The following is a 19,367-nucleotide window of genomic DNA, read 5'->3' as shown; positions in this document are numbered from 1 at the left end:
GTCGATTAATCAGTAAGAAGTTGAGGAAACGTGATCCTTTCCCCGAGCTCTGAAGTCCACACCCCAGACCAAGGAGGGGCGCCTTCCCCGCCGAGGCTAGGCAGGGTGGGGCTCACCGCTCCCCACTTACCGGCCTCGCCCCTCTCGTGCGCGTTAATGAGATTAGCAATTAAAAGGCGGGCGAGCGGCGGCCAGAGACCAGGCCCTGACGAGGAGCGAGCGAGCGCGGGACATGGAGAAGGCACGGCCTCAATGGGGCAATCCGCTGCAGTTCGTTTTCGCCTGTATCTCCTACGCCGTGGGTTTGGGCAATGTGTGGCGCTTCCCCTACCTGTGCCAGATGTACGGCGGAGGTAAGTGTGGACACGCGGGATGCGGCGGGTGCCTGGACGCTGAGTGGCGGTGGCGCTCGGTCCCACGAGCCTCAGCTCGGGGTGGCGTTCTGTCCGGGGCACCCCAGCTCAGCAAAGTGTTTTGTCCCACGCACTTCAAGGGCAGGTTACCCCGATGACAGAGAACGCAGCGGCATGGGGACTTTTGCCCTAAGAAACTGACCCTCGGGGTCCTGAGTCCCAACTGTGGTTCCAGCAGGTGCAGGACAGCGGGCGGCCGGGAACCGGCTGTCCCGGGGAAGGATTGGTGCGTCACCCCTTCACAGAGGTGTAAAAGTGTAAATTGTTTAACAGGAACTTGCCATGAAGCTTGCAGATCCGAAATTTAAGTTCCCTACCGCAAGTTGAAACACAAGTCAAAAGGGTTGTGAGCGATTTATTTTATTTTTAGTTAATAAAAAAGATTGGTTTGTAGATGTGGAGACTTGGTTTGAACTTGGAATCACAGACAGGACAAGCAAATAATTCCATGCCCAGCGAATTTGTTTCTTGGTTCCGCTGTTTTGTTTTTATAAATGTTTCCTCTGACCTAGTAGGGGAGAAACTCAGGTGAGGGGTGGGACAGACACTTCACCCTGCACTGGCTTAGCAGAGAAAAGAGCGGAGAACTCTGGGACTGGGACCTTCCGAAGTCCAAGTACCGTTCTGGGGTCAGTATGGCATGAAGGAAGTAAGTCTCAGCATAAAAACCTCCCTCTTCAATTCCATTTTCTAAAAACTCACCTAAAGGAAAAAGCAGCATACTAACAGAGGCAGAAAATAACATGGCCGCCGTCTTTTAATAAGATCAAAATGTGGGAAACTTGCTAAGCCCTTCAGAAGAAAAGATTGGTTCAATAAGTTGTGGAACATCCACCCAGTGGTCCCCTTGACAGCCATAGAGGTAAAGCTTTAGTAAACTTTTATCTTAGGAGTTTTATTATATGATAAGTGGAGGGAAGTAAAGTCAGATTCAAAACTGTATAACATTTTTAAGCAGTTGTGCTTAAAATCATGCAGAGAAAAGAGAATTTAAAAAGTGTTTTTAATAGTTCTCTGGGTGGTTCTTGTTTATCTGACAGCATGTTTGTGTATATGTGGGAGGAGAAATCTAATAGCACGTGTGTGAGTCAGGGGAGAGAGAGCTAACCAGCACATTATTTCTCACTATCAGGACAGTCAAAAATATTAAGTTAGTGTGTTACAAAATTTAACCTGCTTAAGAAAATCTGACCCTCCCTCCTCCTGTCACTCTAGCCAGATCAATTCATCAAAAGGTTAATCTATAGACGTAAAGAAAGAAACATTCTTAATTCTCTGGTTTATTTTTATTTGAACCATCAAGTGTGCTGTATGTAGAGAGCATATGCTATCATACGCTTGTAATGTGTCACAACTGGCTTTAGAAAGAATTAATTGTCAGAGGCAGATTTTCACATCATTGTGTGCTTAGTCCAACTGCCTCAATACCTTCTTTATCCTGGGTCTGTAGCTCCCAACCACCAGGCCAGGTAAACCACGCTATCACGTGACTGCTTAATTCCTTGTTTATAATGGCACCATCACCTGAACAGCCTTCAGGTGGCACAACAAGGCTAAATGATTTTGAAGTTAAATATGTACGAGGAGACCCTCATGATAACTGGAAGAAGAAACCAAAGGAAATCTTGGTACAGCTGTTTAGCTGGACAGACAGGGCCTGGGACTGAGGGTGCAGTAGATGAGAGGGGGTACTTGCAGGTTAGACAGACAGCAAATGTGTCCAAAATTAAAGTAAATGGTTTAAACTGTTTCTCGTGGCACACTAGACATTTGACCATCTCCTAGTTGGTATTTCCACTTCTTTCCATGCAGTTCATCTTCAGCCCAGTTCCTAAGCTCTTCCCTGCTTCAACTACCCACCAGGTAGCTCCTCCCTGCTCTGTGCTGCTCTTTACTTGAAGAACTTCCATGCCCCCCTCCCCTGCTGGTCTTTCTGACTCTCCTTAACTGTGAAGTCAAATGAGCACTGGGTCACAAACAGTGGGGCTTTAGAATTTTTCTCTCACCCTGCTCATCCAATCCCCCAGTGCTGTGAAGCCAGAGGAGGTACCCCATAAAAACTTACTGAGTGAATAAGCAAGACCTGAAGTGGGGAACTGTAAATGCAGGCTGAGAAGATGGTTCAATGGATAGAACACTTGCAGTGCAACCATGAGGATCAAAGTTTGGATACCCAGAACCCAGGTAAACATCTGGCAGATGTAAGGGTCTGCACTCAGGAAGCAGAGACAAGATCCTTAGAGCGAGCTGGGTAGGGTAGACTAGCCCAGCAGCAAAGTCTGAGTTCAATAGAGAGGCCTTACTTACTTTAGTAAATAAAATGGAGACTGAAGAAGCTACCCACCATCAACTTCAGACTTCCACTAATGCATGTGCACATAAAGCAGCAGACACACACACACACAGAGAGAGAGAGAGAGAGAGAGAGAGAGAGAGAGAGAGAGAGAGAGAACAATGAGAGATGCTGGTGGCATTTGTACCCACTCTGGATCCATAGTTGTGAACTGACAATGAGTTATTAATACCACCCCAAACCCAGGGGATCTGAGCTTATTCTTAGCTTTCATTGAGTTCTAAGAGAAAAACTCAAGACTGTCTAGAGCAGTGGTCATCGACCTGTGGGTTGAAAACCCTTTAACAAGCCTCTATCTCCAAACATATTTATATTATGATCCATAACAGTAGCAAAGTTACAGTTATGAAGTAGCAATGAATTTTTAATTTTATGATTGGGGGTCACCACAACATGAAGAAATGTAGGAAGGTTGAGAACCTCTGCCCTACAGTCTAGAGGATACAGATGTAATCTACTCGACAAGGAGCTTGTTTATAAACTGCCAAACACCTCCTTCCCAGGGAGGATTAAGATCTTTTCTGAGGGGTTCTGTTGTGCTGTTCCCTTCAGCCAGCCCTGAACAAAGGTCAGTTCTGAAGATTATGTCCCAGGTGTCACACTTCTCTGAACAGCTCTACCTCCCACCCCAACCCCTGCACCAAAGGCAAAACACAAAACCAAAGAGGATGGTGAGGAATTTTACAAAATCCCCTTTTCAAACTAACTCAGCAGACCAAAGTCTAAGGTGTTAATTCCTTCTGAGATGCAAGTGCGCTGAATACCAATGTGAGAAAACATACACTCACCTGCAGTATATATAAATGTGTGTGTGTGTGTATGTATATCTGTGTGTGTATGTGTGTGTGTATAACTGTGTGTGTGAATGTGTGTGTATATATCTCTATGTGTGTATCTGTGTGTGTGGTGTGTGTGGTGTGTGTGTATGTGGTGTGTGTGTGTGTGAGGTGTGTGTATGTGTGTGAATGTATGTGTGTATATCTGTATGTGTGCGTGTGTGTGTATATATATATCCGTGTGTGGGTATATCTGGGTGTGTGTGAATGTGTGTGTGTATATATATCTGTGTGTGAATTCTCTCTCTTTCTGTATGTGTGCACGCACACTCGTGTGTGAGATTTGAATGCATGTAAAATGCATGGAAGAAGAGCAGTTGTGTGGCTGGAGAAAATGTGGATTATTTATTCTTAATTATTCTTTAGATGACATAGGGGGAAATCAGGGGGATCTGACTCTTTAGAAGGTCAATGTCATTCTCAAGAGTTAGTGTTTCATTCCTCTTCAAAACCCTCATTTCCCTCTGGAACAGGAAGTGAGTTCTTTTAACCTAAACCCTTAATTCTGCTAATTCTAACTGCCCAAAATGTAACCCCTCAAATGGATTGCTCTCAGAGACCTGACATTTTTAAAACATAGTCTGTTGAGACTAGTACTGCCAGTCTACAGGCCATACCATGGAAGAAGGGTGAAATCGTTCAAATGTCCCCATTATATCTGCTGCTGGGGAGTGGCCTGCCATACTGAGTCCCAAGTCATAGCATTTGCTTCCCATCCTGGTATAAACATTTTCACTCTAGCTGGCTTCAGAAGGCCACACACTCCCAGGGTGCAAGCCTGGAAAGAGGTGAGGACTGATAGCTATGTGAGCTGCTCCAGGAGGGCCTGTACACCACTGGAGTCAGGTGCTGTGGTGACCATGGCTCAAACCCGCATCCAGCCTGGGCATGGTGCATAAGCCCCGAGTTGTGGTCTGGGCCACAGAGGAGCCTCAGCTTCTCTTCTCCAGTGTCTCCAGCATCAGTTCTAGTGACAACCTATTGCACTGGGCCTCTGGCACGTCAGTCATTCATGCTGTACAGCATTTTCTATAGATGTTCAAGTCAGTCTTCAGGGCACTCCTAGGGGTGGCCCTGTTTGTTACAGATGGAAACCATGCCCAGAGAAGCATAGGTAACTTCAGGAGGAGTAACGACCTCTGTCTCCAAGTTGGACTTCTTCTACAGAACTCTGTATAAAGGCAAGACTTCCTCCTGTGGTACTCTCAGTTGGAGTTTCAGATGGACATTGGAAGGGGTCTGACCAAGAGCTTAGGTGTCTCCTGGGTTTTCCTTTAGGGTTCTATATTCCTTTTGTTCCAGCCTCTTCCCTTTTCTGCTCTTCTCTGAGTACACACTACGTCTAATGTCCTCCCTCTACTCTGTGTGCTTCACCTCCTCATCCTCCCCTGGAAACTTCCTCCTCCCCATATCAAAAGTTCCCATGCAGCCCTCCTAGGCTAAGCCATCCCTCCTCTGTGGTGACAGGTCTCACCTATGGTGGAGCAGATAAACAAAAAGGCTTAGAGTCCATGTATTAGTGAAAAGGCTTCCATTCACCTTCATGATAGAATCACCAGTAACAGTTAAAAAAATCTCTCTATGTGATTCTCTGCAGCCTATAATCACTGTCATATATTTTGTTCTAAGCAGTGAGGGAACTAGGAGAGATGAAGACTACACTGGAGCAAACATATAAGCATTCTATGCTCAGAGCAGGTGGAGCTGTTTACGGAAAAGACTGAAGAAGGACTTGATGTATGGTAGAGTCCAAGAAGCCTGTAGCAATGACATCATTAAATAAGCCCATCAGATAGAGCTAAGGGTAAAATACTTCAAGCAGAGAAAACTGTGCAAAAGGCACAGAGTGCAACTTTTAAAGGGAATGGCCAGAAACTCCAGGTGAGTGTGATACATGAAGCATATACCAACACAGGTGAGAGGTGAGAGGAGCTGAAGAAGTGGCCAGCATGTCCTCAAGGGCCCTGGGTCACAAGCTGAACTTTTACTCTTGAAGGCAAGGCCATAGCTAAGCAGGAGAGAGGCATGGTCATCACTATGAAGTCCAGCAGGATGGTGGCCACGGATATTATATATATATACTGGGTAGTGGGGTGAAGGGAGGGTGCTACCAGAGAGCTATAGAGAAAGGACTAGAAGAGAAATTCTGGAAGCTTTAGATCCAGGTGGTCAGGGAGAATAAGAAGGGTTTCAATTTTCCTCACCTGTGCTTTTGTTTCTAAAACATGGACCTGATTCCAGCCCCAGGGGGAACCTCTAGAATAAAGTGAGAGGGGGTGAATAAAGAGAATGAAGGAGTAGGATGGGATCCTGCATTGAGCGGACCTCCAGGTGGTCTCCCCCATCACTAGGGGCAAGTCTTAGCAGGACCCAGGGTCATCTACTAGGATAAGCTACCTCTTAGGTGAAGAAAGGGTCCCTGGAAGCTCTGGTTGACCCAAGAAGGCTCCTTCAAGCTCTTAATCTTAATGGACACTTGCACACTTGCTCTGGTTTTTGTAGAGGACAAAGGTATATAAATGGAGGGAGACCAAGAGTCTGGGAACATGAGTTGACTTTCTGTGAGTTACACTGAGTCTCTCTCTCTCTCTCTCTCTCTCTCTCTCTCTCTCTCTCTCTCTCTCTCTCTCTCTCTCTCTCTCTTATCTCAAAGAGATAGAGCACAATGTAAGGGCTTGGCCCTATGGATAAATGTCACACAGGAAAGATTCTTCCAATGAGATTCTTGGGTTTAGCAGATAGGACAATGCTGTGGTAATAATACAGATAAGTAATATCATGCTCCAGAGAAACCTATTTTATGAGTAGAAATTCTAGAAAATAGAGAAATATATGAAGAATAAAATACAAAATCAGGGTCTAGAGATGTAGTGTAGTAGTAAGACATTCACCTAATATAAGTGAGGCCCTGGGTTGAATCCTTAATACAAAAACCAAAACAAAATAAAACAACAAAACCCTAAGATTCTACCACCCAGAGATAATAACTCTGTTCCCATTTTTATTTAAAAACTCAGAACCACATTTTACATGTCATTTGATGTTTTTCCTTTTAAAATTGACCTATCCTAAGGGGCCAGCAAAATGACTCAGTGAATAAAGGCTCTTGTTTTCAAGCCTGATGACTTGATGATGTGGTTCAGTTCCCAGAACATGAAGGAAAGAGAACCAGCTCTGGACATTGTCCTCTGACCTTTGCATTTGACCTCTGTATACATGCCTTGACACATGTGAGTGCACCCCATCACACGCACGCACGCACGCACGCACGCACGCACGCATACACACACAGAGAACACCTAGCTAGGCAGGATGAATGAACAGCACTCAGGTAGCTGAGGCAGAGAAATTTTGAGTTCAAGACCAGTCTATGATATATAGAGATCCTGTCTCAGAGGGAAAAAAACAGGAGGAGGAGGAAGAAGAAGAAGAGGAGGGAGAAGAGGAGAAGGAGGAGGAGAGAAGGACAGAAACAATAAAAGGGGGGATTGTAATCATTTTCAAAAACATGTCATATTTTTTAAAAATAACTCAAAAGCACTGAGTAGCTCTATAGCACTTCGTTTAAAGAGTTAACAACACATTTAACCATTTTCCAGTTGTGGAACCCCATTGCTTTAAAGTTTGACACTTTTACTATTGAGTAGCCATAATCTTTTAGTGGAAGAATTAGATCTATTTATAATCAATATCAGACTATATTTGCTATTATTTTAAATCATGTTTTATGCTATCTTCCTGTTTGTTACATTTCGGGCTCTTATAAAATATATTTGCTTTTTTCCCCTCTCAAAGATTTTAATTATTACAAGTTTTTAATTCTGATTTTACACTACTAATAGTCAATTCAAAGTCTTGGGAGAAATATCTATCTTCCCCATCGGTATCAAAAATAAAATGTTATCTTTGATATAACCCAGGGGAGTTGAAAGTTTTAACACGTTGGCATTCTGTCTCATGTTGTTATAACTGACTAGCACCAAGTGAGTAGTTCGTAAAGCATAGGCATGAGTTTAGCTCATGACTCTAAAGGCTAAGCATCCTAAGGTGTGATGCCTGTATAGGCCACTTATCTCATTGCTATGACAATACCTGACCAAGGGAACTTAAGGAGAGAAGAGTTCATTTGTCTCATAGCTCTGGGCTACAATCCATCCTGGCAGAGGGAGCATGAAAGCTGCTGTTTACCCTACCACCACTACCACATCTGTTTGCATGTCTCACACACACACACACACACACACACACACACACACACACACACACGCACACAGATGCACACACAATGCATACACACACATGCACACACAGATGCACACACATGCACATACACACATCCATGCACACATGCACAGACACACATGCACATGTGCACACAGACACACACATTGGGGAGATGCCTGTTCACATGTTATCTATACACGTATGTAAAGGTCAGAGGTTACTACTGCATCTTCCTCAATTTACCTTATTTTTTTAATTTTTAAAAACATTTATTTTAACTTTATGCTGTATGACTCTATACCACCTACATGCCTGGTGCCCATGAAGGACAGGAGAAGATGTTGGATCCCCTGGAACAGGAGCTACAGGTAGTTGTTAGCCACCATGTAAGTGCTGGGTATTGAACCCATGTCTTCTGCAAGAGCAAGTGCTCTTAACCACTGAGTCATATCTCCGACCCATCTACCTTAATTTTTGAGACTGAGCTTACTGAACCTGGAGCTCACCAACTCTGTCAGATTTGTTGGCCAGCCAGCCCAAAGAATTTACTGTCCCAAGGATTATGTCTCCTCGGTACTGAGTTCGAAGACATACTGAGCTTTTTCTGGGGGTGTTGAGGAACAAAACTCAGATCTTCACTTATAGGACAAGTGCTTTACTGACTAAATGATCTCTTCAACCTCTCATTCTCCTTCTTATCCTGTCCAGAATGCTAGCAATATTTAAGGTAGACATTCCCTTTTCAATTTTTTGGAATTTCTATGGAATCATCCTCACTGACACATGCAGAGGTGTGTTCCTACAATGATCCTAATTCTAGTCAAGTTAACAATGGAGATCAACCGGCTTAACCAGCGTAGTGCAGTTTGCTCAGCATCTGGTGAGGCATAATACTGTATCGTAACCTGACAACCTTACGTGTTTAAACAGAGTAGCTCTGCCTAGAAAAACCTGCTTTTATTTCAAAGCCACTCCATCTATATTGCATTAATTCACTGCTGCAGAGCCTGGTGAGCCAATCATCTCTCATAGTCCCACCCCCACATATCATTACCATATGAATTAAGGACTTGAGTTTCTAATATGTGGCCCTTGAGTGACACATTCAAACCACAGCATACTTTGCTTCTTGCTTCTTTCCTTACCCTACCTTACTTACCACATTTTAAGAATATAATCTGGGATTTCATATGTGTAGCAATGATTTTACTATGAATATCATGTCTCTGGAGCTGAAGAGATGGCTCAGCAGTTAAGAGCACTGACTGCTCTTCCAGAGGTCCTGAGTTCAATTCCCAGCAACCGCATGGCGGCTCACAACCATCTATAATGGGATCTGATGCTTTCTTCTGGTGTATCTGAAGACAGTATACTCATAAAAATCTTTAAAAGAATCATGTTTCCCTATTCATGAATTCCTTTTCTTTTATGTTATTTTCCAATGAAATCAACACTGTTTTAATAATAATAATAATAATAATATTATTATTATTATTATTATTATTGGTTTTCCAAAACATGGTTTTTCTGTGTAGCCCTAGCTGTCCTGGAATTCGCTTTGTAGACCAGGATGACCTCGAATTTACAGAGCTTCTCCTGCCTCTGCCTCCTAAGTGCATTGCCACCACTGCCAGGCCAATAATATTGTTTTTAGACTTCACCGTTTTGCTTATTTATTACTGATTACTTATTTTAGAACACAATTCCACAATTGAGTTCTTTCTTCAGATCCCATGCTATGTGAACAAGTGATTCTTTCAGGAACAGAAAATAAAGGATTCAAAGTATGAGACTATCTTTCCTTTCAGAACCATGAATGAGTTGTAATCTCTTTTGCTCAAAATTTGTTTTTTCTATTGTTTTCATATGTTAATTCTGTGAAGGAGAATCCTGCAGCTGATTATATCAGTTCTTAGATATTCTAGGCACTTAAAATATCAGAAATGTATGTTGATGTTCTGTAATCTCAATCACACTATCGGGAAATTGTTTTGCAAATCTTATTAATGCACATGTTGTGTCTGTAGCGTTCTTTTCCCCTCAGTTCTAGATAAAGTAAGGGCTCAAGCTTGTTGGCCATGCCTTGTCTGTTCTTATGATGTCTACCTCTTGATTCCTTTTCTTTTAATTATTTTGACTGTGCTTTTGTTGTTGTTGTTGTTCCCACTGGTCTTCAAATTCAACCACCATACTCTTTTATTCTATTTTATTTTATTTGGTCTTTTTTGAGACAGGATTTCTCTGTGTAGCCCTGGTTGTCTTGGAGCTCACTCTGTAAACCAGGCTGGCCTTGAACTCACAGAGATCCTTCAGCCTCTGCTACATGAGTGCTGGAGTTGAAGGCATTTGCCATCACTACCCAGCTACTGTTTTATCTTTATGAAACCTGTTTTCTTCTACACTGTTCTTCATCATGGCCAGATGATACCCAATAAACACAAATCCTGTCTGTTTTCTTCTCTTTCTCACAGCAAGTCTATTTCAGAGGATGACATTTGTTCTAACATGCTGGTCTTTTGTGTTGATCTACAGTGTCTTATCATAAATTCAAAGAGTTCCTCTGACTGCCTATCCTTATGGATAGACTTTCTGTGTCTGATCCAGTGTACACACAAGTAAAGTCAAAGGAGGTTAAAATAGTTCTATGTGAATTTTTAGACTGTTTGTTTTGCTTATATAGAGATCAGAGGCCACCTTTTGAGACTCAGTTCTCTCTTTTCCACCATGTGTGTCCAAGGACTCAAACTCAGGTCATAAGGCTTGATTATAAGCACCTTCACCTACTAAGCCATCTTATTGGCCCCTATGTGAATTTTTTAGATGCTCTGTTATTAGCAATATGAGTAACTTTTAAGACATTCCCACCATTATCCTCCAGTAATATCTTTATTACATACCCCTCTGAATAGAGCCATTAGTGTAGAGCCATTATCACCAATAATCTGTTGAGGACCTGACCCTTTGTTGAGACCTAAAGGACAATGGTGATCCAGATAAAGTCTACCTCTCTGTCCTCAGTGGGTGGCTTAGAAGTCTGCAGAGAGCATAGCTGTAAATAGTATGATGACAATTGCCTCAAGAGCAGGAGCTGTGAGACTAAAGATGAAGACCCAACCTTAGAATTTGAAGAGGTGATTGGGGGAGACATGGTATGTGTGAAGGGTCCAGTAAGACCTGAAAGATACTAAGCTGCAGTCACCAGGTACTCCGTGGGCTCCAGCTCTCCGATGCATTGCAGACCTGAGTAAGACAAAAGCTTCCTCAATAGTAAGGAGACAGATAGCAGGAGAAAGTGGTACCTGCTGCATTTCACATAGCTTATTACTTTAAAAGTAAGACTTGCAGAGTAGGAGGAGAGAGGGACGCCTCCAAGGAAGCCAGATGTGAAGAAAACGCAGAGAGAGACAGAGATGAAGGTCCTCAGGGCTCTGAGTCAGGGATCAGTGACCACAGAGGGAAAGAAGTCCTCAGAGACCAAGGAGGGAGCACAGATTGTATCTCAAGTGTCAGGAACAGAGAAAAGAGGGTAAGAGATAGAAAGATAAAGTACCACAGTCTCTGACAAAACCATGGAGGCACCTATAAGGTGGGAGCCAAAAGACCATTGTGGAGATGTAGTGCTGCATCGTACAATACTGGTAGGTATCTATTGGCAGGTTTCAGGGAAGTAAGGAATAAGAATCAGGTCACCTCCTCCCAGCTATCCTGTTACTAAGTGTTCCACTCACTCAAGCTAACACAGAAGTACAGGTGGCAGGGATGTTGACAAAAAAAAAAAATGCTCACATGTGTTCCAGTTATCTGTTGTACTTGACAAATTACTTGAAAATGGTAGAATATAGGAGAGGCATAGGAATTATAAAATATAACTAATGCATCAACCACTGTTTTAGGTAAGCATTATTGGTTTATGTAAAATGACCACACAAAAGAATGGGAATGTAAAAGTCTCCAAGTCAGGTCCAACGTCTAAAACAGAAACAAACAAAAAGTATTTCCTCCAGAGTACTCTATCATTTCAAAGGGAAGAGTTAAGTTCAGCAAGTAACCTAGCAACCACCACATAAGCCTTGTGAGTAAAGTCAACACTGCCAAGGAGGAAATGGTCATCTTGTACCTCTAAGGAGAACATCAGGTCACTTCAGTGTTTCTGCCAGAACCTCAGATAAGACACATTCCACAAAATAACTCTCTAGTAAACTTCCAAAGTGTCAAATTCATAAAACAAAAACAAGCAAACAACTAGAAGGCTTTAAGACAGATTAGAAGTTCTGACTGCATCCTACTCTGGGAAACTGGTAAAATTTTAGGAAGTCTGTATAGTAAATGTCCTGGTTTTGTTAATTGCACTGGGAGTCAGAGAATCTTGCTTTTATGGGACCCGAGTGAAAGCACTGAGAAGTGTGTGGGGGGGGTAGTGACTTATGGGGGAGGTAGTGACCTATGGGGAGGGAAGTGACTTATGGGGAGGTAGTGACTTATGGGGGGGAAGTGATTTATGGGGAGGTAGTGACTTATGGGGAGGTAGTGACTTATGGGGAGGAAGTGACTTATGGGGAGGTAGTGACTTATGGGAGAGGTAGTGATTTATGGAGGAGGTAGTGACTTATGGGGGAGGTAGTGACTTATGGCAATAGTAGTCACTTCATACAGTGTGAGACTGAAATAGCTGCTCTACTTCTTCTGCCCCTGCTCATGTGGCTGCAAGCCTTACACATTGAGCACTTGAGGTAGCACAATTCTTCAGCATGGAGTTTCTGATTCTGGAAGGATTTTCCATACATGTTGACCACTGGCCATATCCCATGAAAATGAAAAGCTGCAAGGCTCTGGAACACAAATGGCTTTAAAACACACACACACACACACACACACACACACACACACACACACACACACACACACACACACACACACATTCTGATGGATAAAGCTCTTTCCAAGGCCAGCCTAGACTCAGAGGGTTGGGGAAGAGAACTCTCCTCTTTGTCGGAGCATTGAAGAACAGTGACTATATTTAATTCACCAAGTATACTCCTTGAAGGTTTTTTCTCTCTGATGCCAAAGTCTCCTTGTACATCAAAATTTTTAAATCAAAGAGGCATGAGAGTAGTTCTTTGGAGAGGGTGGGTCAGGAGACTTACTTTAAACTGATTGCAAAATATTTTTATGTTACTATATAGTACATTTATCTCATTGTTATATAAATGTGCTATGTAGAAATGTGTTATATAAATTTTCCTAGTGAGTTCTAGTTTTTAATATCTCCTGATGAAGCCATTTGCCACTTGCAGATACTATTTTGTTCATGTGTTAAAAACTTGATTCCCACTCAGTAGTGTTTAGAGGTAGGATATTTCAAAGATGATTAGGTTATTAGGGTTCTGGCCTGCAGTACAGATTGTAGTAATCACAAAAGTGAAGTTTGTTATAAAGTTTGAGTCCATATCTCACCATTGCCCCCTGCTGTGCTGCCTTCACAGGGAAAGTATTCACTCAAAGCCAGCACTGTGCTCTGCTGCGGTGCTTCTTCCAGAACTAAGAGAGCCAGATAAAAGACCCAACTCATGTATTCTGAGGTGGAACTGAGCACTCCACAGTGTGTTGTTTAGTGGAATGTCTGTCAGTTTTGAGATTCCTCTCTAAGTGCCTCATATAACATTTTCTCAGGGAAGGGGGAGTTATATCTATATTTTCTCCAAGTCTGAAGTTGGTCTTTTGTTCTTTTAAGTGTTGTCCAAGGGGGAAAATATAATGTAGTTCAATTTATCAACGTTGCCTTCCAAACGTGGCGTGATTGCTTTTGCATTTAAAACATCTTTGCCTAACCTGATGTTTTAAAGATTTCTCCTATTCTTTACATTTAAGCTCTAGATAGTAAACACAGGTCTATGATCTATTTTAATATTTTTGTATAAAATTCACAATATGGATTCCACTTAATTTATCTGTACCTGAATCTTCAATTGTTTTAATGTCTTTGTCAAAAGAATTACAAAGCTCATTTGCCTGAAATGTGTAATTGGGTGAGTTAGGAGAGTGATGGACATTATTGTTGAGCAGTATGAAAAGATTCCCTATTCCCACTTGGCACCAGGTCATAGATTTCCACCTGACCTCAAACAGTAGTTAAATAAGTCCTATCACAGAGACAAGCTGACCATGGGACTCACTAGACCTGCTGTGGTTATGGCTTGACATTTTGGGCAAAAAAAAAAATAAATAAATAAATAAATAAATAAATAAATAAATAAATAAAAATAAGATTAGTTTATAACCGCTGAGGTTTAGACTATTAACTCCCTACAGCTTATGGGAACATAGCCTTTACTAAAATGGGTAAATAGATGGATGGGTAGACAACAGCTCAAGGGAGAGAAAAGGAGAAAAGAAGGGGGCGGACAAACGGATGGATGGATGGATAGATGGATGGATGGATGGATGGACAGATGGATGGATAAATGAATCGATGGGCAGATAGATGGGTGGGCTGATGTACAGTGAGAGAAATTGTAGAGGAATAGGTGTGTCGAAGGAGGAAGACACAGGGACAGAAGAATAGAGGTTCAGTAGGAAAGTCTAAGAGGAGATGGTTGGGGTAAAGAGAGGACTGGATGGGGAAAGTCAGGTGATAGAAGTATTGCACACTGACATTGCTGCTTCTTCCACAGGGAGTTTCCTGGTCCCCTACCTCATCATGCTCATTGTGGAGGGGATGCCACTCTTGTACCTGGAGCTGGCTGTGGGGCAGCGCATGCGGCAGGGCAGCATTGGTGCCTGGAGGACCATCAGCCCCTACCTTAGTGGTGTCGGTATGTGGGATATTTTCCAGTTCCTGACAGATTCATGTTCCTGGGCATCACAGGTGTGCAGGTTGCTGTCCATGAGCAGGACCTGTGCCTGGGTGGACTGACAGCTCAGTGAGAGCTGCCATGGAACTTGGGCAGAGAGAGGGCCCTGGATTCTGACTCCCAAATAGGGAAACTCCCACCACAGGGCCTCTCCTCTCTGGACCTCAGCTTGAGATTCTGTGAACGGTTAGACGTAGCTTCCTGACACAGAGATTTTCATTCAGTCCTAGCCACCTACCATCTGGGAATGCAAACAACTGTCCCCTGCTTAATGCATGCCTGGTACTGACCTGGCAGTGTGTGAGCCCATTTTATCTTCACTGTACCACATAGGGCTTTGAGGCACCATAAGCGATACCTGTGTACAGATGCCAAGGCACCTATGCATACCAGGTGTGCACCATTCCAGAATGATCTTCAGTCACTGTCCCCTGGCACCTCCAGGATGTGGGTCTCCTGCTTTGTAAAAGTCCAGGATCTGGGGTTATCAATGGCCATAGATGTTCTGTGAACCTCTGTGTCCCAGAAAGGGGAGGAGGTAGGAAGGCTAATGGTTCAGGAATGGAGAGGGGCTTTAGAAGAAATATGTCAGGGGCATTAGGAATCATCTTCAAAATGTCTCCTCACTGTGAAGACCTAGGAAGGCCACCACAGAGTATGCTGAGGTAGCACAGTAAGCTGCACATTTGAAAAACAGTAAAGGCTACCTGGTCTCTTGGACACTAATCCCCACTTCCTGCCCAGACCTTTCAGTGGGGAGGAGAAAGCCACTATGTAATGACTTTGATACTGGTATAGTCCAGCAAACCCAAGGTCAACAACTCTGTCCAGGTTACATGTGGGATGACAAAGCTCCTGAGGGCCAGTGTGAGCCTAACTTTATAACCTTTGTTCACAGTGCCTCTTTGTCTCACAGTTTAGACCAGGCTGGAGGACAGGGCTTGTCCCATCCATATCTCATGCCATATGCATGGGTTGGGTGCAGTGATTCAATCTCCAAAAGGAGCAAGTATCACATTAAGCACATGGTTGGCACTTCTCCCTAGCTCTGTTAGATTGCTTTAGACAAGCTCTGAGCTTCAGTTTATTAGAAATGACAATATTGATGTGAATACTAAAGGCACACAAAGTACTGAGCCCATGACCTGACACTTACATGTCAAAACACTGTCATTAGTCTCCCATCTCAGATGATCAGTGGTTAGGGGGCATAACCCCAGGAAAGGTCATTGGTGCGATGTCAGGTCTAATGAAACCTGAAGGAAAAGTGATCGCCTCTTGGGATGTCACCAGAGTTCTGTCTGGCTAAGTCACAAGCGTTTGATTCTTCAGCTTGGCCCTCTGCTTGCCCACAGGTGTTGCCAGTGTGGTGGTCTCCTTCTTCCTCTCCATGTACTACAATGTCATCAATGCCTGGGGCTTCTGGTACCTCTTCCACTCCTTCCAGGTGAGCTCTGTCCAGAGCAGAATAAAAAGGGCAGAAGATTCAGGCCCAGGTAGGGAGTTGGTTGAGGATAAGAACACCAGCCCGTAGGAGCCCTCTCAGTCAGGGGAGAGGGTGGGAGAAGTCACACAGCTGGAACCAAGTGGGGACATCAGAACCTGGATCCACTACTTGTCACATGCTATGCAACTGTGTGTATGTGCACAGTTCTCCAGAGCAGCTCCACAGCTTTCACTGGAATATCTACAGGAAGTGTCCTGAAAACATTACAAACCATCTCATGACAGACTCAGGAGAGAATCTGTGGCAAGGACTTATGGGGATGATGCCACCATTCCAGTAAGTCTGAAATGGTTACTCATCCTCCTGTCCTGTCCCCACCTCATCCCTCACTCCCTTCCTTCCGTCTTCCTTTCTTCCTTCCTTCCTTCTTTCCTTCAAGTCTTTCTTTTTTGTCATTGTTTTGCTTTATTTCATTTTTGTATTTTGTTTCTGTTTTTCAAGACAGGGTTTCCTCTGTATAGCACTGGCTGTCCTGGAACTTGCTCTGTAGACCAGGCTGGCCACGAACTCACAAAATCTGCCTGCCTCTGCCTCCCAAGTGCTACAGTTAAAGGTATGAGCCACCACTGCCTGGCCTGTAGAAGCTATTTCAATGACAAGCATTTTAAACAGTGCATTATCCAAATTCTTATCACTGATTCTTTGGAAGGGTCTAGGCATTATAGGAAATAACTAGAAGGGACCAACAGCTCCGCACTGCACGCTGACCTTTGTAAAGAGATTTTCCTCTCCACCATTCACATTCTGTCCTCCCCATCATCGACCTTTTCACTCTCAGAGACCCTAATTCCGCTGCCCCCCACTCTCCTTCTAGTATCTGCATCCATCTCAGCCTTTTCCCAGATGGAAAAAGAAGAGAAGGATCTAGGAAATACCACTTTACTATCTATATGCATTCTATACATCACAGGTTGGTGGACTTCCCCTTACCCACAGTGAGCTCTCTTCCAAGGTCACAGACTAATGACGCAGCAGACCTTCACTTGCTATGGGCCAGGCATGTCCTTGGTACTCATGAATCTACACTCACATGCTCATCACAGATGAGAGCTTTGTCCAGTCCTACAAGCTACAAGCTACTTTACAGGACTCAACTTCATGTGTGGGGGTGGGGTCCTTTTCAGCAAGCGCCTCCAGCCATGCAGATGTAGGAACGTTATCTTTCCCTTCTGATGCAGATGAGGAGAGAGACTACAAGTTTCTTGGTTGTTCCACTGAATCACTTTTCCCATAACCTAGAGCTTCTTCATGCAGCATGAACATTAAAACCCTGATACTCAGCTCATCCCAAACAAACGATCCCAGAGACCTTGGGTACAGCCAAGATATCCTCAGGTTTGCAGCCAAATATATGAAACAGAATGGGTTAGAATGTCCTCACAGGGGACTGAGAATGGACTACAGGTTCTGTCGGCTAGGCAAGGTAGGCAAGCTTTAAGTCTATGAGGGCTTCTGTGCTTTGTCTGATAGTTCTCACCAGTGTCTCCTTCCTGTGACCTCTCCATCCAAATAAACTCACCATTTCAAGAATCTCATCCAAGTATCTTCATAGCTCAATTGTTTTTTGCTTCTTTTAAAAAATTATTTATTTTATGTGTATGGGTACTTTGTCTGTATTTATGTCTGTGTACCACATGCATGCCTGGTGCCTACAGAGGCCAGGAGACTGTGTTAAATCCCCTAGAACTAAAGGTACAGATGGTTGTGAGGTATTGTATAAGTGCTTAGACTCTAACTGGGTCCTCTGGAAGAACAGCTAGTATTCTTAACTAGTGAGTCACCTCTCCAGCCTACAATTACAAGAACCCTGAAGGTCTAGACCAGGAAGCCTTTGCTCCACTGTTGCTCAAAGCAAATTAGACTAGCCCATATATGCAAAACAAGGTATAAAGCCTGCTGTCAAAGACACTTCCTAGCATCCTACCCAGACCTTGACTTTCCCCTTACCTCTCTGTTGATTCTCACTTCATTCCAAAGGATCCCCTGCCGTGGTCTGTCTGCCCATTGAATAGTAACCGCACAGGCTATGATGAGGAGTGTGAGAAGGCTTCGTCGACACAGTACTTCTGGTACAGGAAAACACTCAACATCTCACCGTCCATCCAGGAGAATGGAGGAGTGCAGTGGGAGCCAGCACTGTGCCTCACCCTGGCCTGGCTGATGGTATATCTGTGCATCCTGAGAGGCACCGAATCTACTGGCAAGGTGGTCTGGGCATTGTGATGGTGCTGGATCTGAGAGGGTGGATGAGTAGCATCTTAACACTGATCAAAGCCAAGGGCTCTCTCTCTCTCTCTCTTGTAGTCCAGAAGTAGAGGTTTACTGGATCAGAAGGCATAAATGGTGTTACTGGCACATTCCTCTGCTAGCTTACAGAGGTGGTCGGAGTTCTCATACTGAATCTGAAATGAGAGGCTCCAGCCAGCTGTCAAACTCAGCTGTGCTGCTATACCAGGACATTTCATGGAGAGCTTTAAACATCTGATAATTCAGTCCTTCCCCCTCAAATTCCAAAGCTATTATTATAAGGAGAGACCTCAGCATCAGCTTCCATTGAGTTTATTGTGTGGTTGAATATGAGGTTTCATCTCAAAGTGCTTTCAGTGACTCAATGATAGAACTGTTGGATTATTCTTCTTGGTTTATGTTTTGTTTGTTGTATAGTTTGAGGTTTGGTTTTGGTTTTGGCTTTTATTTTAAAAGTGTCTTCTTACATAGGCCAGGTAGGCCTGAAATTACTATATAGCCCAAACTGACTTCAAACTCATACTGAATCCCCTGCCTCAGCCTTCTCAGTGTTGGGAAGACCAAGGATGCACCACAATGCTGATTTAGGCCTTTTGTTTGGCTAAGCCCTTTCTCCCTGGATGCCCAGGTTTTCATTCCTCCTAGGGCTAACATGTCTGCTGTGTTTCCATCATCTGCGCCTGTCTCAAGCTGCAGTGAACACTGCATTCAGCTACCCTGCAAAGCAAATCCATAGTTGGACACATGCCTACATTGTCTTATTCTTTCAGTAGCCCTTCAGAGTAGATAAATGATGACACCTGCAAAAGACTTTAGATAGGTCAAGTGATGTCCCCAGATCACAGCCAGGGACAGCAGAGTCAGGGCAGAGCCCAGATTTACTCCAAGGACTTCCCATCATGTTGGTGACGCCCCATGAATGTCTTTTCTGACTTA

General features: G+C 43.6%; 1 protein-coding gene across 1 annotated transcript in view; it reads left to right on the top strand.

Moving 5' to 3' along the window:
- The first annotated feature begins 200 nt into the window (after positions 1-200).
- LOC116908029 (sodium- and chloride-dependent transporter XTRP3) overlaps positions 201-19,367 on the top strand; it is a 39,728-nt gene continuing 20,561 nt past the window's right edge. Inside the window, exons 1-4 of the mRNA XM_032911294.1 lie at positions 201-353; positions 14,498-14,638; positions 16,033-16,124; positions 18,162-18,389. Coding sequence (XP_032767185.1) covers positions 233-353; positions 14,498-14,638; positions 16,033-16,124; positions 18,162-18,389 — 582 coding nt within the window. The 5' untranslated portion in view covers positions 201-232. The remainder of the gene's footprint in view (positions 354-14,497; positions 14,639-16,032; positions 16,125-18,161; positions 18,390-19,367) is intronic.

Source organism: Rattus rattus, chromosome 8 (genome assembly GCF_011064425.1).
Source record: "Rattus rattus isolate New Zealand chromosome 8, Rrattus_CSIRO_v1, whole genome shotgun sequence".
Taxonomy (NCBI): domain Eukaryota; kingdom Metazoa; phylum Chordata; class Mammalia; order Rodentia; family Muridae; genus Rattus; species Rattus rattus.
The sequence above is the reverse complement of the archived record's forward strand: the minus strand, read 5'-3'. Positions and strand labels throughout refer to the sequence as shown.